The sequence below is a fragment of the Carcharhinus amblyrhynchos genome, chromosome 3 (assembly GCF_965287045.1).
Source record: "Carcharhinus amblyrhynchos chromosome 3, sCarAmb.v2.hapA, whole genome shotgun sequence".
Taxonomy (NCBI): Eukaryota; Metazoa; Chordata; class Chondrichthyes; order Carcharhiniformes; family Carcharhinidae; genus Carcharhinus; species Carcharhinus amblyrhynchos.
Genome location: NC_137326.1, coordinates 28,963,228 through 28,987,211, shown reverse-complemented (window position 1 = coordinate 28,987,211; position 23,984 = coordinate 28,963,228). Strand labels below are relative to the sequence as shown.

Here is a 23,984-nt window from a genome sequence, read left to right as displayed (position 1 = left end):
ATGTTAAGTGGAAACTTCATAGAATCCTACAATGCAGAAGGAGGCCATTCAGCCCATGAAGTCTGCACTGACCGCAATCCCACCAAGGCCCTATTCCCATAACCCCATGTATTTACCGTAGCTAATCCCCCTGACACCAAGGGGCAATTTTTTAGCATGGCCGATCTGCCTAACCTACATATCTTTGGACAGTGGGAGGAAACCGGAGCACCTGGAAGAAACCCAGGCAGACACAGAGAATGTGCAAACTCTACAGATAATGATCCAAACCAGGAATTGAACCCCGGTCCCTGGAGCTGTGAGGCAGCAGTGCCACCCATTGTGCCACTGTGCCACCCATATGATGACCTAGGAAACCCTCATCCCAAATTAATGTATCTATGTCATCTGTTAATGTGTCAAATGAAAACACAGTATTGCAGTAAAAGTATGAAAAAGTTTTTATTTTGATTTGTTCACAGCTTACAATAGCTTGACCTTACAAAAGGTTAGAACTCTGCATTGAAAAATGTTGCAAGTTAGCTCCAGAAAATCTACTTACACATGCCTGATTCAGGTCACCGGATTGTCATTGCAGTCAAACGTGTTTTTTGGTATTTTCCTGCTGCAATGAAAAATCCTGAAGCACTTCTACGAATTTCTATGACCTTTCTGGAATTGGCTAAGGAAACAAGTGGGTAGGTATTCATCGGAGTTCCCCAGCTGGGACTTTTGCTCTCCCTGATGCATACTAATGATCCAGATCTTGGTGTGCAGGAACAATTTCAAAGTTTCCAGGCAATGCAAAACTTGGAAGCGTTGTAAACTGAGAGCACAGCAGTGTCAAACTTCAAAAGGACGTCGACAAGCTGTGAAGTGGACAGATAGGTTTTGGTTGCCACACTTTAGGAAGGATGTGAACATTTGGGAGAGAATGCAGAAGAGGTTTACAAAAATGGTTCCAGTGATGAGAAACTTCTGTTATGAAGATAATTTGGAGAAGTTGTGACTGTCCTTCTTGGAGAGGAGAAGGCCAGGAAGAGATTTGATCGAAGCATTCAAAATCATGGGCAGAGTAGACGGGGAGAAACTGTTCCCACTTGTAAAAGAATCAAGAATAAGAAGGCACAGATTTAAAGTGATTTACGCAAGAAGTAAATGTGATGTGAGAAAAATCTTTTCCACGCAGCAGATGATTTGGGTCTAGAATGTACTGCCAGGGAATGTGGTGGGGGGACATTGAGGTTCCATTGAGACATGCAAGAATGCATTGGATGATTATTTTGAACAGAAGCAATATGCAGAGTTACAGAGAAAAGGCAGGGGATTGGCGCAGAGTCATAATGCTCATTTGGAGAGTTGGTGAAGAGATGATGAGCCAAATAGATGCCTCCTGCATCATTATGATTGTGACTCTTCAGGGTAATTGGCCTCACTGGGCTCCTCAGTTGAAGCAAGTATTGCATCTATAATTGCATTAACCAGCAGTTCTGTTGTTCAGCGTATAGCATTGCCCACCTCTGCACAGCTTTCCATGGCTGTACTCAAATTTTCATGCAGACTAATGAAAAGTGCTGTGCCATTGGTTTGGTGGCCTCGCCCTGCTCTTTCTTGTGTTCAATGTCTTGTACAGTTGCAACCTGTTTGAACCCAGCCTGTTGAAGCACTTGGCGATTGTGGCTTCTGTCACCATCTTCCATGTTCATGATGATGGCAACATGACCTCCAGGGCAGTTGGATTGTACTTCTTTTCAAAGGCCTTGAAAACCTGGGAAAATGCCTGCTTGTTGAACTGTTCAAAATAGTAGACAGAATTGATTGGGAATCTCCCACTCCCTCACGATGTCTGCTTTCTACGACAATTTTCCATTTGCTGTATGAGCTTCACTTCTCTCCAATCGACAACACTTTAAATTTTGTATCAAGTCTAACCATACTCAGGTTTTTTATGCTCTTTGACAGTGAGATCTTGATGTCAAATGGTGGCTTGCCCTGCACTGTGATTGTGCGGCCTAACTCTGCTCTGGTCAAGGTTAGGTCAGTGACAAGATTAGACAAGTTTGGCTCCTCCAGGGCTAGCTAGTGCAAATTTCCGCTTATCCTGGGCATCCTTCCAAGGGATTTGCTACACTTGTCAGCAAGAATAGTTGATGACTTTGATACAATGGGAATTCTCTCATCTGAGTTTGACATTGCGATCTCACTGCATTTATAAGGCACAAGTCAAGCGAATGATGGAATACTCTCCACTTGCCTGGATGAGTGCAGTCCCCATAACATGCAAGAAACTCAACGCCATCCAGTACACAACAAACCGCTTGATCGGAACCACCATCCACCATCTTAAACATTCAGTGCCTTCACCACTAGCACAACGTGACTGCAGCATGTATCATCTGCAAGGAGCGCTGCGGCATCTTGCTAAGATACATTCCATAACACCTCCCAAAATCAAAATATAATACTGTAGATGCTGGAATTCAAAACAAAAACAAAAAATGCTGCAAAAACTTAGTAGGTCTGGCATCATTTGTGGAGATAGAAAATAGAATCAATGCCTTGAGTACATATGAGTCTACATCAGAGCTAAAGCGAGGGAGAAATGTGATGGATTACATGCTGCGTAAGAAGGGTGGAGCAGCTGGAACAGAATAGAAGATCAGTAGTAGGTGGGAGTTAGCAGAGATTGCAACAAAGATGTGTAGGTCACGAGTCAGGAAGCATTAATGACAGGAGAAGATGCTAGTAATGGCTTAAAGATATCAGAATGTGTTAATGGGAGAATAAAGATGAGTGCTCGGTGAAATCTTAACAAGCGACCTCCCAAAATCATTAATCTCTACCTCCCTAGAAGCACAAGGACAGCAGGGTGTATGGAAATGCTGCCACATAAACCTTCCTTTCCAAGCCGCACACCATCCTGACTCAGTCCTCTATTGTCCCGAGTTCAGAACTCTATTTTATCTTCTTTCATTCCACTGTGGGAAAACTTACACCCCATGGACTGCAGCAGTTCGACAAGGCAGCTCATCACCTTCGCCAGGGCAACTAGGGATGAGCAATAAATGCTGGCTCTGTTGGTGACACTTGCATCCCATGAACAAATACAAAGAATGAATTTGTAGTACATTAATGGATCTTGTATTTGGGTGTAGATCCTATCTGTGTTTCGTGGTTTCCTGTTGTAATGTTTCTGTCACACTATTTGTGTCAACTTCTACCTTTCATAAATTCACCTTTCATAAACTTGTTAGTATGCAGTTTGGTGGTTTGAATTCCCACAATTCTGTTTCTTTTTCACCCATTGAATGTTATTCTCCTCAACAGCTGAAATTTCTAATATCTGAAGAAGTTGTTTGCTTCTTCATAACATGTTTAACTTCATCCATTAAATCATCTGTTATGCTTTATCAGGCTTTCAGTATGGTTACTATTCATTCTTCAGTATCAGTAAAAAGTAATGATTGAGTTGATAAAACTTGAAAGTTGTCAGTGAATTTGCTATGTTGTCTGAGCATGCTTGGGGCCCCAGTTTCGCTAGGTGCATTGGTCTGGTTCAATCACTTAGAGCGGGGATTTTCTTTTGCTGTAGCTTCTTGCCTTTTCCCAAGATCTCAGTTTTTGCAAGAAAAACGACAGGTAAAATTCCCATTGTCGACGAGGGGGAAACGAGTGTTCCGATTGCACATCTGCTGCAGCCCAATAGGTCAATTTGGAGACCGCTGAAGTATTTGAAATAAGCAATCGTGCTCAGCCACAAGCTCCTACTAACAGCAGGGAGTTCAATAAGTTGGCTTTTGACTGATTGACCAGTAAATGCTGAGAAGTTCTTGTTTCTCCCCATCCCTCCCTCGCTTAATCTTAATTTTATTGTTTTGTTTTCACTCTGACATATCTTCTGCTTATTTTGGTTGGTGGTAACTGCCTTTGAAAATTGACCTGAAGCTTTCTCCTTGCGTATTTTGAAAGTCTAGGTTTTCCGCCCTGATCATTTTAATAGGCAGGAACACAATGTCGAGAAGGCAAAAAACCTTCATGTGTTTTCTTTCTCTTTCTGTGGTTATTTGTGTTGCTTTTGTTTGGGTGTGTTCCTGCTTTGACAATAGTACTGCCGCAACATAGTCTCTGCTGCATAGCAATACTAAAATCTCAATCTAAATTCAGGGCTTGGTCTTGACCTGACACTGCAGGGGGATTTCAGAGAAGGTGGGTTTGAAACTGCAAGGATTATAACAATGAATGCATATATTTTGTTCATGTTCAGTCCCACTGATATGCAGTGACTAATTAAGTCAAATTCCATTTTCATTAAATGGCCTTCTGAAATTTTTTTTTAACTGGTCCTTTGAGGATTGAATTCCACAGCATTTCCCATTATTCTGTGAAAGCCATAATTACTAGCTTTTATTTATAAAATGGAACAGTTTTCTTGACGAGGAAGTAGCTTTGATGGATAAATGTGGGATGTGGGCCATTTGTTTTTCCGAATGGAGCAAACAAGGAAAACAGAGGTGCAAGCATTTTCAGTTTAGCAGCAGAGTTGGGAAGAGCGAAACTAAGCAAGCATTAGAAACCAGAAACTTTAGATCCTATAAACTGGCGTACCTGAGTTAAAAGGCACAAAAGCTGGACACTAATGACACCAAGGGATAGTGGGAAAAATGGCAAAAGAGATACATGATCAGCCATGATCTGATTGACGGTAGTGCTGTGCTATTACAGGTAGTGCTTTGGAGAAGAACATACAGCGAAAATAATGGATTCCTTTCTCCAAGCCCAATGTTCTACTTCCAAGCCTGAATGATCTTTCCCTACACTCTAGCCAGGACTGTAACACTATATTTTGCACTCTCTCCTTTCCTTCTGAATGTACAATATACTTTGTGTGTATAGCACATGAGCAATAATGCTTTTCACTGTATAGTAACACATGTGACCAATCAAATCGATTGAATGAATGAACAGGCTTGATGGGCCGAATGGCTTACTCCTGCTCTCTGTTCCTAAAACACGTTCAGTTATTTAATGCATCATTTGTGAATTCCAGTTTCTGGGAATAAAATGACAGTCAGAATTGTTTGAAAATACTATTTTGAGAGAGTTGGATTGTATATCAAAAACCAGAATGGTGCAAGTTGACAAAGCAAAATTGAATGGTAAACATTAATGCATCAATTAAAAAGGATAAAGTTAACACATGTATAACCAAAACATTTAACAGAAAGTAAAGTTTGAGGGGACAAGTGTACATTCTGTGCAAGATTTCTAATAAGATACAGGTTTTAATATATTACTGTAAATGGTCCCATGAATTTGGAGATAATGCAGAAGCTCTTGTTACAGTCTAAATATTTACATTTAACAACCAAATTGAATAAATATGGTTCCAGCCAGGTACTATGGACTGAATACTGCCTGACTGTGATTTCAGCCTCCTAATAACTCCATGTGTTTACTACAGCTTTTCTATTCACTTGTATTACTGTCTGTCATCTAGACTGTAAAACAAGTAGTTTGCACCACCATTCTTTTTCAGGGGTTGAGAACATCATTGGCAAGGCCAGCATTTGTTCCTCAGAATTTAGTCTGAGTGAGTGTAACGCGTATACATATGTTTCGATCAAGTGTCTTGGAAATGCCTTGCTGATGCTTTGCAACGGAAATAGGACCAGTGTTGTAATTTTTGCATGAGCAAAAAATACACTCTTCAAATCCAGTTACTTGATGTGAGTAATTTCAAAGCAGAGTCTTTCAGTTTAAAGAATAGGGTTAATGTTACTGTTTTGCTCGCTAACACAAACTTGAGATCTTTTGACCACTTGAAATACTTAAACAAGTTGCAGTCAAATGCAATCAGTGGAGACTTCTTCAAAACCTCCACATTTGGTGCCTTTGTATCATGAGGCCACCAGTATTGTCTGTGGATTGCTATGTTCCTGTGGGCCCACTTATAAATTCATTGACTTTGCTGTAGGAACAAAATATTGCAAATGCTGTACTTGATTTTTTTACTTCATGTTCAGCATGTTCGTTTAACTGTTATTGACTGTATGGATTTTAATGTCATGTAATGGTGTTCTTGTTTTCAATTACAGATTGACCAGTTAAAACAGGACCTGTCCAAGAAGGAATCTGAACTCCTTGCCTTACAAACCAAGCTTGAAACGTTGAACAATCAAAATTCTGATTGTAAACAACACATTGAGGTTCTCAAAGAATCACTCACTGCCAAAGAACAGAGAGCTGCCATACTTCAAACAGAGGTAAGCTAAGGACACACACTGTTGATAGGTGAATTTGAAATAAAACTGTAATCAATGACTTTTATATGCAGTTAATCTCCGTTAGAGTTGCATTGGGGAATCAAGGCCAACTGGCGTCCTTGGGAGCAGTAGAGTTATATAAATACTTTCCATCACACATAGATATAAGAATTTTTAATGGAAAAAGCTGATGGTAAATGTGCATTTTTGCAAGATTTCTAATGTTGTAAATATTTGGGTATTCTGCTATTGGTGCACTGTCTGAAATGATTGGGTATTCACCAAATAATATGTTATAATGGGGAAGATGTGAAGAGAAGGTGACCTTTCAAATCTTTCAAAGTAAGAAGAACTGTGGACACTTAGGTAGTGATGAAGTCAACCTCTAGGAAATTTCCAAGACTTAATTTTCCAGAGCCTTTTAATACTGATGAGAAAGCTGCTTCAGTCATTTTAAGCTATTATGTTGCATGAATCACTTCATTATCTGCTTAGCAAATTTAAACTTTTAATTAAGTGGCACTCTTACAGGACTCCCAATTACTGTTAGAAGGAAATTTTGGCATGCAAAGAGTTTGTGGTCAATCCTCAGTTAACTTTCCTGAGAGTTGGTGTATTTCAGTGAACTTTCCAATTAATAATGAGGTACAGAGGATGAACCTACAGTTCCACACGTCATCTCTTCTAAATTGTGAGGGCAGTTGACCAACAGGATGGCATACCTGAGATTTTCTGATGGACAGCAGTCAAACAGAAAATGGGGAGATTAACTCTTGGTCTAACCTTTATGCTTACGAAAAGCCAGTGGACACCTGTGGGGACAACATAAGTAATATTCTTTGCAATCACTTTGTAGTATATTGGCAGATTGATGACAATTTAAAAAGATGTGGTGGCTGCAGTTTGCACCACTTCACAGCAACACATGATTGACAAAACTGTAGTTTTAAGTTTATTTATGAGTGCCACAAGTAGGCTTACATTAACACTGCAATGAAGTTACTGTGAAATTCCCCCATTCGCCACACTTTGGCATCTGTTTGGGTGCACTGAGGGAGAATTTAGCACGGCCAAGCCACCTAACCAGCACGTCTTTCTTGGGAGGAAACTGGAGCCCCTGGAGGAAACCCTTGTAGACATGGGAGAATGTGCAATCCCTGCACGGACAGTGACCCAAGCTGGGAATCAAATCGCCTGGTGCTGTGAGGCAGCAATGAATGCTAACCATTGTGCCACCATGCTGCTGCTAAAGATGTGTAACACTGTAAAGGTACAGAACTGAGAGCGTTGTTAAAGCTACTTATTTTAATTTGGAGTGAATACTTGAGGTGGGTATCACTTTATCCCCTCCTATTATAGTAATTTTACCATAATGGGGAAAAATGAAAGAATCCCTCCCTCTGTCATTTACATTATGTTGCCTTTTTAGAGGCCGTGTATCATACTTGTTACTTGATTGAGAGACACTACCAATACAAATACATTCTGACAAGCGGTTGAATGTACCTGGATAACTCGGCCAAATCTCCCCTCTTGAATGAGATGAGGCCCCTTTGTGTTTCTTATAAAATGCTAACTGAGAACTTGCGATGTGGAATTGGGATGCACATATTTTTAATAAATGCAAAATTGAAACTTTTTTAAAGATGTTAAATGTGATGTTGACTATGTATTTTAATATAACCTGTTCCACCTGTTATGGTATACCATATTAGCTACGTTTTTGGAGTTGAACACCAGTACTTGTGTGTTTTTTTTTAGTGCTTATTTTCCTGCCTCTTCCTCTTCTCTATACCATTTTTTGAGTTTTTGCTGATGAGAGCTGGGCAGAGCTAAGAGCTATTAATCAATGTAAAAAAAACCAGGCTTATTTACACACATGAGAATCAGAAAGATCGTCTGAGTAAGGAGTGGATCCATTGATCAGTAGTTCCCAGCCTTTTCAGTAACACTGCACACTTCAATGAGACAAACACCCACTTGTTTCAACTTGATTAATTGTTCCTAAACACCGCATTTACTCACATTCACTATGGTTACAGTCTTACTAGACTAAAGTACAGGCGCAGTTCATCCAACCTCTTTTTATAAAACAGTCCCACCGTTCCTGGTACAAGCCTGGTGAGCCTTTGTTGCACTCCCTCTTAATCAATAATATTCTCCCTGAGGTAAGGAGACCAAAACTGTGCACAGTATTCCAGGTGTGGTCTAACCAAGCTCCTATAAATAACACAAGTCCTTGCTACTGCTGTGCTCAAATCCTCTTGTAATATAGGCTAATATTTCATTATCCTTTCTAATAGCATGCCACATGGTGTCTGCCAATATCATGGTGCTGTCTGTGCCATGCCCATGAATGATATTCCAAAGATTTTCTTCTCACTCTAGCTGTAAGCCAAAGTATCAGGGCCCTCTCTGGTTTGATAACACTGATGGCAGTTCTCAACATTCCTTATGCTACATGCACTTGGTCTTTTGCAATGAAAGACTCTTGCAAGGCCCATTCCAATGTGGAGTCGTTGGCCCAGATAGTCCTTCCACCATTTCCATGCCACAACAACTACATTTGAAAAAAGAGCCTTGCGGACCCGTGCCTCCCTCTCTGGCAGTGATATCTCCCCTGTTTTCCCCCTCTACCATCTGTTCAATAGAATCTCCCTCCAACATCCCAACTTCCCTGTTGCTCGTGGTGGTATCTCCCAGTACCCCCCATCTCCCCTGGTTCAATAGTTGTTGTCAGATCCTTCAAACTAAGACAGTGGCAGCAAGTTCGGCTGTTGCAAATGGCAGTAACCAGCTACAGTTGTATCCTTTCACCAACACCCGCACTACTAACTGGAGTTAGTGAATTGAGTTCTGGGGTGGTGGGGGGAATGGGGGAAAAAGAGATTATGAGCGCCAAGCATTGAGCTTGTAAGCCAGCATGCATTCCCGATAAGCCCGCAGCATGGTGGGAGTTGGATGCCTGATTTGGTCCTGCGCGTGCCCATTGAACCTTGGCATTCAAGTATTGCTCCCACCACAACGTTCCCGTAGCAGGCTGTGGCACAGTTGCCCGGTTCTCGCGACACACTAATTGAAAATCATTGTCATAGGTAGCCAAGGTGATATTTTGATAGCAGTAAGTGAAAGAATGACCAGCATGCTTAACAAATATTTGCCACTGTATTTATGATGGAGGAATAGATGGGACAGCACGGTGGCACAGTGGTTAGTATTGCTGTCTTGCAGCACTAGGTTCAGTTCCGGCCTAGGGTAACTGTGTGGAATTTGCACATTCTCCCCGTGCCCTCCGGGTGCTCTGGTTTCCTCTCTCAGTCCAAAGATATGCGGGTTAGCTGGATTGGCCATGCTAAATTGCCCCTTAGTATCAGGGGCACTAGCTAGAATAAATGCATGAGGATAGGGCCTGGGTATGATTGTGGTCAGTGCAGACTCGATGGGCCGAATGGCCTCCTTCTTCTGCACTTTAGGATTCTATGATTCTGTGTGTATGAAGAAGGAAAATAATTGCATGAATGGTTGATGGGAATTAGAGTTGATAAATTTGCGGGGAGATTGTAGATGCAACCTGGTGTTTTTGAAATAGAGACTCTATCAGAAGAATGAATAATTGTGAATGTTCAGATTCATATAACATAGAAATAGGCAATTTGACTCCTTGTGCCTGTGGTAGTTCTTTGAGAGTTGACTGGTTAGGATTGCTGTTGGTGAGAAAACTGCTAGAGGCTGTAGTAAGGAAGTAATAAGGGTGAGCCCTTTAATAAGCGAGGGCTTGGAAGGAACTCCGTGTCACAGTGGGTCAAGTACATTGCTGTTTCAGTTTTGGGATCCCGAATGAAGTATAATTGAAGATGATGGGATGGAAATCTGTTTGGTGCAATAAGTTTGGCAGTCTTGGAGAACATTCAGATAAAAGCAGAATACCAAGGATGCTGAAAATCTGAAATAAAAGCAGAAAATGCTGGATGAACCCCGCTAGGTCTGGCAGCATTTGTGGAGAGAAGGTGTCGACGTTTTGGATCCAAATGACTGAAGAGGGATCATTTAGTTCCAAAACATAAACACTATTTCCCTCCACAGATACTGGCAAGTCTACTGAATTTATACAGCATTTTCTGCTTTTACTTGAGAAATCTGTCCCAATAGACATTGACCTAAAGCACAAAACTATCATTAATTTGATTTGGTGAGAAGCCTCACAACACCAACAGGTTTGTTTGGCATCACGAGTTTTCGGAGCGCTGTTCCTTCATCAGGTGAGTCAATCTGGTCCAATGCCGGCATCTACACATCATTGTTAATTTGCCTGTAATTTATAATCAGAAAGTTTAAAAGATACGGGAATCGAAAAATGCCATAGAGGTGCCGAAATGAATTTTGTGGGGTCCTCTTTTATGAGGTTGGTGCTGAGGGCAAAGCAAAACTATTTTCATTCTGCAGCTAGCTCTGTCTTAAACAATCTGAGTGTGTTTGAAATAAAAAGTGTTCATTCTGGAAGACTTAACATTGCCTCCTTTGGCGGGGGAAAGAATGACCAGAAAAATTGAGGAAGCGAGAGCTAATTAGAGATGGTAATCATAGATTTGTCAAGGTCAGATTATGCTTGACTAATTTAATGGAACGCATTTAGAAAATTACTGAACAAAGAAGATGTCATACATTTGTTGTTTCGTTTTGTTAGTAAATTTGTAAGAGGTTGAAGTTCATGGTATTAAAGGTAATCATGGATAAAAGGATAGCTGAAGGACTGAAGACAGTAGGCAAGACCTTTTGGTCCCACCGCTGTCACCAGGTTTCCCATTGTTCACACCCTCTGCCGCCAGGAAGCTTACGGCAGGGTATTACCGTTGGTAGAACTGGAGTATCCTGTCAGTGGGACCGGCTGGAAAACCCCACCCAGAGAATGGGAATAATGGATATGAGCAATATGAAGCTACAGAGTTCGTATTAGGCATGAAATGTTACTGAACCAGAGAACGCAGATGGGGTACTTAAAATAAGGGTTTTAAAATTATGAAAAGATTAATTTGCGGAATGAAGTATGTGGAAAAAGACCAACTGGTCCATAAATGATGTACAATCACTTTTGAGGAGTGGTGAAAAATGATTTCCACTAATTGGTAAATCATAAGTGAGTAGAAACTTCAAATCAACAAGGGAAGGCTGGTAGGAATATTTTCAGAGGTGGTTTTGTGTATGAAATACATGATCACACATGGCTGTTGAAGATACTGCATTCCTTTTTGAGCCAGTTAGTTAAGGAATTTAAGGGAAAATATTAAGGGTATGGGAACAGATCAGAAAAAGAGGTCACAGTACATAGCAGTGACACCAGCATGATACTTCACTTCTCTGCTTAACTGTCTCTGATTTGATGGATAGAGAACCTTGCCCTCCATTTTTATTTATTTCTCTCCATCTAACCCACGTGCTGAAAGCAGTTATATTGCTTCATTTTATTATGTTTAGAATCTGTGATTTATCCAGTTACAGACATGTTTCAAAGTGGATACTTAAGTGTCTTGGTGAGATTGTTAACAATTCTTACTCTTCTTCATTTCTCTCTCTCGCTCTTTCTTTCTCCCCTCCCTCGTTAAAAATGTTTAGGATTTTCACCAAACTTAATAAACTTATTATTTCTGTTAAGATGGAATTTTCTGTTTTTCTTTTAATCAAATTGGTGGAAAAACACTGCACATGATTTACTCATTTTCATAATAGTTGTAGTTCTAGAATATTTAACATTTAATTTCTGCCTGACATAATAATCTCAATGATGTGAATAAATAATTCAAAGCAACAGTTAGAATTTAAGTAAAAAGTTTTGGAGTTGAGTATAGAAAGTTGAAGATTGGTACATAAATGCGAGTTTCAAGTTAGAATTGATTCTTTTTTGATTTTCATTACAGAACTGTATTAGTGATTTCTTTAAACAGTTGATTTGCAAAGATTGCTTGTGGCTGAAATGAAGAATGTTGTCCACTTTTTTACTCTTTTAATTTTGGGGGAAAGTTTTCAGTGTAATTGCCTCTCCATGTGCAAAGTATTTTGGTAGCACAGAAGCCAAACATATCTCATTCAAAGCTATTAGCTAGTTATTTTCTGGAAGTAGAAGATTTGGTACTTAATGGGTTAATGCAGGGGTGGGTAAACTTCACAGCCTTAGGGCCACATCTGGACATGGAAATAGTATGCCGGACCATAAATACACAAGAAAAGAAGAATTCGTGTTGAAACCCGGACAACATAATTGTGTTTTAAAGTCAGTGCTATGTTGAAATAATACAGTTGAACAATGCACCGTTGGAGAATTTCATCATTGAGTTGTTTGCTGATTTTTACTACACAACTGCATTGCTCCTCTCAGAACACATTTTATTAGATCTAAATCTCTTCAGTGCATTGCACTATGAAAAGTTCGATAATTTTCCCAATATGATTAAATCTGTAAGACTTCTTCAAGTAGCATCCTGAAAACATAAAATTAGATTCTATGCTAAGAGGTACTTTTCACTAAGTTAATAAGGTCCTTGTACTTGTTTGAGGTGAAGGTAGAGGGAGAGAGATTTAAGAATTTCTTGACTGTTGAGAAATGATATTTGGGGTTATCATTCCTCTTAGGATGATCTTGGAATTGTTGGTGATTTCGGGAAAGATAGAATTTCTGAATTCTAATGCAACGTCAAACCAACCATTTAGAACACTGGATTGTTCTATATTGTGAGGCATGAGCAAACAGGTTAAATCTTAAGCACTGTTTGTGTACCTTGAATTAGGCCTGTGTAATTGGGGAAGTATGGCTGCCCAATGAGCATTATCAAACTGCTTATACCAGTAAATTATCGTTTCCTTGCTTCACTAAATGGCTACTAATTAAGGTAGCTTTGTCTCAACCGATGCATGCTGTGCCATTTCATGTGCCAGTTTGTGTTTTTGTGTCTGATGACTTCTCAATAATGTCTGGTCATTTCTGTAAATGCTTTCCTTTGACTAGCATGTTGATTGGAAAGTGAAAGCTAGAGTTTTTTCAGGTAACCAGAAAAGGAATGTTAACACTTGGGCTAATCGATGAGTTCAGTAAGTAACTGTACGAGTTTGTGGTGCTGTGGAAAACAAATGTAGAAAGTTCTATGTTTAGAAACTGCTCTCGGTTGAATTGAAATCAGCAGTTGTGATGCTCAGGGAAGTAGCCCAATAAATATCTGATATTCTGCTTATCTGCGATTAAGATCAAATATATTTAATTGTATTTTTAAAATTTCCTTAGTTTCCACTAAAACATAATTGTTTTTATTCTAAATGTTTGTACCGGGGTTTAAGGCAATTGTTTGTGGAATAGACTATTAACTTTATCAGACAAGGTAAAGAGAATGGAGTTGCATTAAATGGATCAGAACTTTCTCACGGTGAAAAATTTGTTTTTGGGTAAACTGTAATAAACTAAAAGCTTAATAGATAATCAGTTAATCCATATTTATTTAATTTTTTAAAATAAGAAGTTGTCTAAAATATGCTTTAAATTCTCAAGTCAGAATTTCAGTTGTAGGTTTTGTATGCTTGTACCAAATGACTCATGACCCCAGTCAACAATGTGTCTTATTTTAGATCTGCCTATTTTACTGTGTGCTTGAAGAACAGCAAATTGTTTCAATGGATTTCAGAGGGTTAAATGAAGCTATGTAAACTTTTCTTGTACCAATATATGTAGTCTCTGTTTAGATTCTTTCTTTATTAATGATGTGAAAACATTGGGGTCAGATAAAAATGAGCTTGGGTCAGATTGCAAGAGCTGCCTAACATTTTAAAATTGTAGTGACTCTACAGAGATGTTGTTTGAATAGGATGAAAGGAGATACAATGAATGTTTCAATGTTTTGCAGCTGTTGGATGTGGCTTACCGTATAAAACTTCATGTGGCTTATAGCCCTCCAAATTTGAATGTGTTTCTCTGTTTTGTGTAGTTCTCATCCTCCCTTTTGTGAAAGGAAAAAAATCATCAGTGTTTGAAAAATGCCATCTTATTTTATTGCATCTTTTCCAGACTAAATAGTCAATCTCAATGACTGATATAATCAGAATGAAATTCTGTCTTTGTAAATGTTTAGGAAATCTTAACTGTTAAAGTCTCATGGAAATAAATCAGCATAATTGCATGGAAACACAATCAAAGCTGAACAACATTTCTCTGGTTGAATTTTTCCATTGTCCTTGTTGACTCCAGTGATGCTATAATGAGTATCCCTTTCATAAAAGAAACTGACCATAAACTAGCTTAGCCATCTGAGGTTTGAGGCAGTTGTAGTTTTATGATAGATATTGGCCCATTATGATCTGATTTTTGTAGTTTAAAATCCCAGGAATGTATAATGTGGTCTTGCATTTATTCGTGATTTGTTTTCCTTGATAAAAATTGATAGCTGAATATCACTCCGCTGCCGTGCACCTGCGCAGCAGAACCTGACAGTCACCAACTAAAATTATTTTTGATATATGACCAACCTGTTGACTTGCAAGGGACTGAAAAATGTGTAACAGGACTTTTCAGAACCCTGTCAAAAGTCTAATAATTTTATTTGGCGCTGATATTCAATCATGCACATGTTACGTGTAATATCCAGATATATTTTATACAGTTGCATAAATATCAAAAATTTTTAAATCAGTAATTGTTATAAAGTTTACTGTTGGATGAATATTATGTGAAGGTTTGATTTCATGCTGAGTTGTTTAGAGTAAGACTTTGATGGTTATAAATTACGCACATATTTGATGAAATTCGAAAGAGGGAAAAAAAGTATTTTGTTGTACGACCACCATGACTTTTTGGTTGCATATTGCATAAAGAGATCTAATAATTGCAACTAACCTAGTTAATAGGGCTGTTTAGTGGAGTGCCAATAAATCAGGGTGTCAAAAATGTAAACGAACTGACAAAATGATTACCATCTGTGAAAGAAGTATTTATAAAACATTAATGTACGTGAGTATGCTGTGGTTTCAACAGGAAATGGGGTAACATTAGATGTGCTTTAGTACCGGTTACAATTATGAGTCTTAAGATGATCCTGTGTTGCGGCTGAATGCTGATTAACCCCTAACCTCCAACCTCACCCCCACCCACAGCTACCAGCGCGCAACATTATAGAATAAGTGCTTCAGCAAAATTTATCTTTGTACCTTTTTGACAATTTCAGCGGTCCTATCAAATTATACAATGTACTGAATTTTGCTTGTGCTCCATGAAAGCAGTGTTTTATTCTGAGATTTTTTTTTGAAGAAATGTATTTGCTCATCAGTATTATGTAGTTTAAATGTCATTCTTCCTTGATTCACTGATTTGCTTGATTCGGGGGGAGGACTGTAACTTTTCTGCTTCAGCAATCCTCTTTCAACCCCCTGTTAGCATTTCCTCAGTCAGTGGAGATCAACTGACCACCTGATTTCTGTGTTTGATTTCATTTGTTTGGTGACGGTAGAGCAGGAGGTGTGATTTCATGATGCATGAAATCTTTCTCCTTCCTGCCCTCCCTTACCTAGAGTTGGATGCTTAAAAGTGATACAGCATTTTAACTAGCAAAATGACCAACCAAGACTGAATTTCATAATGATCTACTCAGGCTGGATAAGCTTAAATATTTGATTTGATTTATTTTGTCACATGTATTTATATGCAGTGAGAAGTTTTGTTTCTTGCGTGCTATACAGATAATGCAGGCTGTACATAGAGAAGGAAAGGAGAGAGTGCAGAATGTAGTGTTACAGTCATAGCTAAGGTGTAGGAAAAGATCGTTTAGGCTTGGAATTTGAATACGGGACTTAGAGAAAATAATCCATTATTTTATGTCTGTATATTCATTTCCAAGGCATTCCCTATAATGGTAGAGGATTTTTGATCAGTAAACACTGGCATGAGAAGATTTCATAGAATCCCTCCAGTGCAGGAGGAGGCCATTCGGCCCATCAAGCCTGCACTGACAACAACTCCACCTATGCCCTATCCCCATAGCCTCATGTATTTATCCTGCTAATCCCCCTGACACTAAGGGGCAACTGACATGGTCAGTCAACCTAACCAGCACGTCTTTCAGACTGGGAGGAAACCGGAGCACAGGGAGACATGGGGAGAAGATGCAAACTCCACACAGACATCACCCAAGCTGGGAATTGAACCTGAGTCCCTGATGCTGTGAGGCAGCAGTGCTAACTGCCATGTTATCGCGCTGCCGTTTGTCAGGACTCTGTCGTGTACCTCCTGAGGAGTGGCTTCAGGCTTATACAGAAAGGAGCTCAATGTATCGAGAGATGAATAGGGACCACAGTCTTACTTTGAATATGTCTGGGTATCAACTACAGGTGTTTGTGATATAGATTTAGAGTTTCAACATGTGTTTGAGCTGAAGTGTGAAAATGCTGAAATGAACACTCTCGCCGTTAGCAAAATGAAGGAGATGGATTGCTGTCATCCAAAAGGATAATTTTTAATTGCAAGACATTTTGAATCCAAATAGCATTTTTACTGTTTGTTTCCTTTTCCTCACTAACCTCTTCGACCATGAGAAGTTTGTTGCTTGCATTTGATTCCTTGGGAACCTGCTGGAGCATGCAAGTGGATTTGTTTAATATTTGAACCTTGATGATTTGGCTGGCTAATCAACTTTGAGGGGCTGGGCAAACATGCCCCAAAATATTCCTCTAAATATCTGTGCACATGCCCTTCTAATAGGGCCATTAGTTGGTGATTATGACAAAGGGGCCAATTTGGTGCTGCTGCCATTGCTGATTGAAATGATTAAACTCAGCAGATTAGGAATCAAACCCAATACCAATTTGCTTTTATGCCTCAGCTGCATAATGGACCAACTAGCTGAGGTATAGGGAACAGGGTCATTGAACTGTATTTTTTTGTTGGATGTGCATCATTTTAGTTTGCTAAAGTCCACACAGCTTGAATTTTAATGTTTCTACTTATTTTAAGAGTAATCATATTTTTAAAAAAAAAATTGAAGTGAAATTGACATCAGTTTTGAAGCTATCTTAATCTAAAATAAAAAGGTTAACGTCTCCTAACTTTCCATCTGGACAGAAGGCCTGAGAGGTGATAAAGGATTATTTATAGGTTGAAGGGTAATTCTTTAGCATGTCCTCATCTCAATTATTTCTACTGTGCGTGTCATGAATAAAGTTGGGATATCTGCGTTGCGCCAGGATACTGTTCGTATATATTTTATCTAATTCCTAGTGCGTATTGAGCTGAGAAATTAGTTTTAAGTTCGAGATCTGCTGTTATTTCTTTCAAGGTGTATTTTGCATTTAAACAAGCATCATGCTTGTTTTAAAATCCTAATTATAGCAACTCAAAAGTAAATTGTTTTCCAAATTCCAAAACGTGGGACAGGATTTTACCAGCCCTACGCTGACTGTGCGTGAGGTGGGTGAGCTGGGAAAATGCCAGGGAATTTTTTGTTGGCATCTCTGCGACTGATTTGAATAATTGAAGACCTAATGAAGGACAACTTTCCCAGGCCACCGGAGGCACCCTTACCCAAAGAATGACTTCTGATTAGACCAGCAGCGTCTAATGTCAGATTTCAGATGTCAGATTTCCTTCCCTATAGGACATTCATGAACCAGGTGGGTTTTTATGACAGCCGACAATGGTCATCATCAAACTTTTAATTCCTGATTTTTATTGAATTCACATTTCACCATGTGTCATGGTGGGATTTGAAAACCAGGTCCCCAGAGCAATACCCTGGGTCTCTGGATTACTAGTCCAGTGACAACATCACTACGCCACCACCTCTTTTTGAATTCCCAAATCCTTCTCCTGAGTTGCTACTCCAAGTTCATTTTTGATGTAATTTGTGTTCTCATTTTTATCTAATGCAGTGATTTTTCACATCCGGATTGATTCAATCTGGCATCTGTTCACCCAATGACCTAACTTCTCCAGATCCTTAGGAATATCACAAGTTTGCAGAATTGGCCACAATGCCCAATTAGGCGTTGGTCTCAGGCAAGGGCATCTTTCATGTCTGTCGTTGATTGTGGGAGCGACTTAATCGTTCTAAATGAGCCAGAGTTCTTTCCTCCAGAAAGGAGGATGCTGAGCGGGTGGCTTGATGGAGATCTTTAAAATCAGTCGATGATCTGGAGCAATATTTATATCTTCCCAAAATTCAGATAAGTAACATCTATGCCTTGCTCTTATCTCCATTTGATTGACCTCTTAAACATATGATGGTGATACTTAAATCAGATACTTCCGGCTAATCTTTTATGCTATCTCTTATCAAAGCTTTGAAGATTCCGCACAATCTAGTAAGACGTGCAGGTCTGTAAATTAACAGCTTACTACATGCCTATTTTTAAATAAAATTTCATAATTACTAAAATCTAATCTATCGGGATGTCGTCTGATACTAGTGAGCTTTGCAATAATATTGCAAAAGGATTTGCAATCTCCTTAGCTACCTGCAGTAGCATTATTGACTGAATATTGCCTGAGCGTAGAACCTTGTTTATTTTCGGCTTCCAAAACCTTTCGACTCTTCCCTTCAAATACTAACAGTTTCAGAGTTACTTCAATAAACATCCTCACACATACAGATGATCCTCACTAAGTCCCAGACTCTTTCAGAAAGATTGAAGTTCCCTCTGATTAAAACTGAGGCCTTAGCATAACAGTATACCCATCAAATGTTTATTTTGTGGTGGCCTGTAATATAGTTTTATCATTATTCGCCGGATCCATCTACACAAACATCTGTGCTAATTCCTAGTTCCTTCCTCTTGGCACCCTCCCCTGATAAATAATACCACCCCATCCCCTGTATTTCTTTGATCCTTCCTGATGTATATGCAGCCCTCAATCAGGGTCTGGATTTTCCAGCAGGGCATGGTGCAGGGTTGTAAAATGAAGGGTCGCAATTCCCAGCCTGCTCCTCATAATATGGTGGGTGGGCACTCTTTCATTTTAGTGTTTGCTTGTCCTCCATCTTTTTAAAATAACTATTAACAGGTAATTAAACTTATGAACTTAATTGACCCATATTCCCTGCTGCCAGCACCATAAAACTGTTGGTAGATGCGAGTGAGGAGCCTGCTTTTTGAGGGAGGGGGGAAATTGGTGGTGGAAGGGACACAACACTCAGGTGCTGCCCTTTACGCATCAGGGGTATCCCCCCCTTCCCCACCCAAAGATGCTACTTTCTCCCATTTACTCCTCCCAGCCTGGACTCCAAACGCACCCCCCCTCCCCCCCCAATCATATCTGCTTCAGCCCCTTCCCCAGGCTGACTGATCTTTCCCCTCCCTAAAAGCCTGACACTCACCTGGCACTCACCTGGCTCTGGGATCAATCAAAGTTCTTTGTTGGACTGCTTACAGTCCCAGTAATGCCTGTTATTCAATAGGCATTACTGAGGAGTGAAAATGCGCCCTCAATATGTTTGGCCTTCTGGTATTATTGCTGAGGGTTGGACTTTATTTTATGGTCCTCCAGTTGTTGGAAGGGAAGCCGTGTGCAACCAAGGTTTCAGTAACTCATAGAATGCAGCCCACTAACGTTCCATTTTTTTTCTCTTGTATGAACATACAAATTAGGAACAGGAATAGGCCTCTTGAGCCTGCTCCACCATTCAATGATCATAAGAACATAAGAACATAAGAAATAGGAGCAGGAGTAGGCCATCTGGCCCTTCGAGCCTGCCCCGCCATTCAATAAGATCATGGCTGATCTGTCGTGGCTCAGTTCCACTTTCCCGCCCTCTCCCCATAACCCTTAATCCCCTCTCTTATCAAAAACCCATCAACCCGCTTCTTAAAAATATTTAGCGAGGCAGCCTCCACCACTTCAACGGGCAGAGAATTCCAGAGATTCACCACCCTTTGAGTGAAGAAGTTCCTCCTCAACTCCGTTCTGAACTGCCCCCCCTTTATCTTGAGGCTGTGCCCCCTAGTCCTACTGTCTTTTTTGAGCGGGAAGAGTCTTTCCACCTCTATCCTATCCATCCCATTCATCATCTTATACGTCTCAATGAGATCTCCCCTCATTCTTCTAAACTCTAACGAGTACAAGCCTAGTTTATTCAGCCTCTCCTCATAGCTCAACCCCCTCAACTCCGGTATCAGCCTAGTAAACCTCCTCTGCACTCCCTCCAAGGCCAAAATATCCTTGCGCAGGTGCGGCGCCCAAAACTGCACACAGTACTCCAGCTGCGGCCTCACCAATGCCCTATACAGCTGCAGCAAGACCTCCCTACTTTTATATTCAATCCCCCTCGCTATGAAGGCCAGCATCCCATTCGCCTTCCTGACCACCTGCTGCACCTGCAGGCTGGGTTTTTGCGACTCATGCACAAGGACCCCGAGGTCCCTCTGCACCGTCGCCTGCTGCAGTTTTTCGCCACGTAAGTAATAGTCCTTCCTACCATTCTTCCTACCAAAGTGGACCACCTCACACTTGCCAACATTAAATTCCATTTGCCATTTCCTGGCCCATTCGCCCAGCCTATCTAGATCCTTCTGCAGACTCTCCACACCCTCCGCACAATTTGCCTTTCCCCCAATCTTGGTGTCATCAGCAAATTTCGACACCCTACACTCGGTTCCCTCCTCCAGATCATCTATATAAATGGTAAATAGCTGAGGCCCCAGCACCGACCCCTGGGGCACCCCACTAGTCACCAACCGCCAATCCGAATAGCACCCATTGACCCCCACTCTCTGCCTCCTATTTGACAACCAATCCTCTATCCACGCTAACACCCTACCCCCAACTCCATGTCCTCTGACCTTCTGCAGTAACCTCTTGTGAGGTACCTTATCAAACGCCTTCTGAAAATCCAGAAAGACCACATCCACCGGCTCTCCTCTATCCACCGCCCTAGACACATCCTCATAGAACTCCAGTAAATTGGTCAGACACGACTTCCCTTTAATGAAACCGTGTTGCGTCTGCCCTATCAAGCAATTCCCTTCAAGATGCCTCGCAATTTCCTCCTTAATGACGGATTCTAACATTTTACCTACCACAGACGTTAAACTAACCGGCCTGTAATTCCCCGCCTTTTGCCTGGCACCCTTCTTAAACAACGGCGTAACATTAGCCGTTTTCCAATCCTCCGGCACTTCCCCGGAATCCAGCGACGTCTGGAAAATAACCACCAAGGCATCCACTATCACCATTTCTTTCAGAACCCTCGGATGCATTCCATCCGGTCCTGGGGACTTGTCCACAATCAGCCCCTCCAGTCTGTCGCGCACCACCTCTCTAGTAACAGTAATGTCATTAAGACCCTCCAGTCCTACCACCTTTCCATCGCTAACACCCGGCAAATTATTCACGTCCTCCTCCGTGAAGACAGAAACAAAAAAGTTATTCAAGACCTTAGCCATATCCCCATCCCCTACCACTAGGTCCCCTTTCTCATCCGCTAAGGGACCAACGACTGATCAGATTGTAACTCCAACTCCACATTCCTGTCTATCCCCAATTTACCTTGCATCCCCTTCTTAATCAAGATTCTTATCTAGCTCCACTGTTAAATATTCCAAGATTCTGCCTCCACTGCCTTTTGAGGAAGAGATTTCCAGAGGCTCATGACACTCAAAAACAAAATTCTCCTATCTTTATCTCGAATGATCAGCGCTTTATTTTTAAACAGAGTTTTAGATTTTCCAGCAAGAGGAAGCATCCTCTTCAAATCCACCTTATCAGTGACCCTCAGGACCTTAAAGGTTTCAATCAAGTCACCTCTTCTCTAGTGGATACAAACCTAACATCTCTAATCTTTTCTCGTAAGACTACCTGTCCATTCCTGGTAGTGGTCTAGTAAACCTTCTCTGAACTGCTAACGCATTTACATTTTTCCTTAAGGTCAAAACTGTACACAATATTCCAGATGTGGTCTCACCATTGCCCTGTATAACTAGAGGATAATCTCCCTACTTTTGTACAATATCATTCTATTAGTTTTTCTAATTGCTTGCTGTGCTTGTATTTAAGCCTTTTGTGGTCATGCACTTAGCCATCTGTACTTCTGAACTCTGTAATCTCTCACCATTTAAATAAGTTTCTTTTTTATTGATCCTACCAAAATGGGCAGTTTCACATTTGCTCACATTACACTTCATTGCTGGGTTCTGCCTACTCACCTAACCTAGATGGTGTGGTCTCTGTCGAGTTTGCACATTCTCCCTGTGTTTTGCATGGGTTTCCTCCTGGTGCTCTGGTTTCCTTCCACAGTCCAAAGATGTGTAGGTTAGGTAGATTGGCCATGCTAAATTGCCTCTTAGTGTCAGGGAGACCAGCTAGGGTAAATGCCTGGGGTTATGGAAATAGGCCTGGGTGGGAATGTGGTCAGTGCAGACTTGATGGGCCGAATGGCCTCTTTCTGTACTATAGGATTCTATGTCCCTTTGTAGCCTCCTTGCGTCCTCTTCACAATTTACTTCGCTATATGGTTGTGTTGTTGGCAAATTTAGCAACCACACCTTCACTTCTTTCATCCAAGTCATTACTGTAAATAGTAAACAGTTGAAGCCCCAGCACTGATCTCTCCGGCAATTCACTTGTCCATATCCTGCAAACCAGAAAAAGACCCATTTATGCCAACTCTGTTTCCTGTTAGTCAGCCAACCTTCAATGCTATTGGCTTTAATGTATCACATCATAGTTCATTCCTTGTCCTCTTGTAATTGGTACACATTCTTATTCCTCCCCTAGATTCCATAGCTGATCCTTCCCAACTGTTTTTATTTTGTCCTAATTAAACCAAGCTGAATGTGTGTATTTGGTTTAGGTAAAAATCATCTTGATGTAAAACCTTAAGTTTCCCCTGAAGTGCTTTCAGCAGGCCAAGAATTTGAAGCTCTCACTTCCACAGTGAGCCATGCATTCACGTATCTACTCAATTTTTTATAGGTCCAATGTGTATCTAAGATGGGTACTCCATAATAATATCTTTAGTTTTTTCCCTAAATTCCTTTTGAAGGACTTTCATGCTACACCAGTCCACTTTCTAACTCTACTGTGAACCTCAGTGTCTTTGCACATTGAGCAAGTGCCCAATGTTCAAACATCATTTGGGGCTCGTAGTCTTGTTTGTAGAAGATCCTATTGCTTGTTCTTGCTGCACAATCCAAACATTTAAAATGTTAAAGCTCCCCCGTATTGTACTCCCCTGAATGCTTTATAGATTCAGGGAACTCTATAGCCTGAATGGCAGGCGTACAGTCTGTTTATCACGAACAGCAATCCTCATTCAGCTTTTTGGCAAAGAGTTTGACTTGATTCTAACTTTGATCTCATAACTTAAGAGCTCCTGAGCTCTGTGTTCTTCATTTCTGCTCCTTTTACATGAGAAAACATTTTCTTGTATAAGTTTTTATGTATAATTAAAATGAAAACTTGCATTTATGATAGATGTTAAGGTATTTGCAGTACAATTCTGATTTGCTGTCTTTTAGAGAATTTATGTTTTTAAAAATCCAGTTCTGCGGTATGAAATCGAACTGCAACCTCAGTCTAAACAGTATATATGAAATATAGTTAGCCCTTGCTCCCTTAACTCTCTGTAATGAGGCAGTTAGTGAATGTGGCATTGGTGAGCTCCATGTGTCTATTTGTATTTCATTACAATGAAGCTCTCAATAGCGCAGGGATTATGGATTTTTTGAGCAACTGAAGACTAAAAGTCTCTGATACGTGTTGTTCATGCAACTTCGATAAGAAGG

At 40.4% G+C, this 23,984-nt stretch overlaps 1 protein-coding gene across 3 annotated transcripts in view; it reads left to right on the top strand.

Annotated features, from left to right (window-relative positions):
- The window catches only part of LOC145337821 (ERC protein 2), a 731,415-nt gene that overhangs the window by 192,072 nt on the left and 515,359 nt on the right, over positions 1–23,984 (top strand). For all 3 annotated transcript variants that reach the window (XM_080182675.1, XM_080182674.1, XM_080182676.1), the window contains one exon: positions 6,075–6,242. In XM_080182675.1, the coding sequence (XP_080038801.1) occupies positions 6,075–6,242 (168 nt within the window). The remainder of the gene's footprint in view (positions 1–6,074; positions 6,243–23,984) is intronic.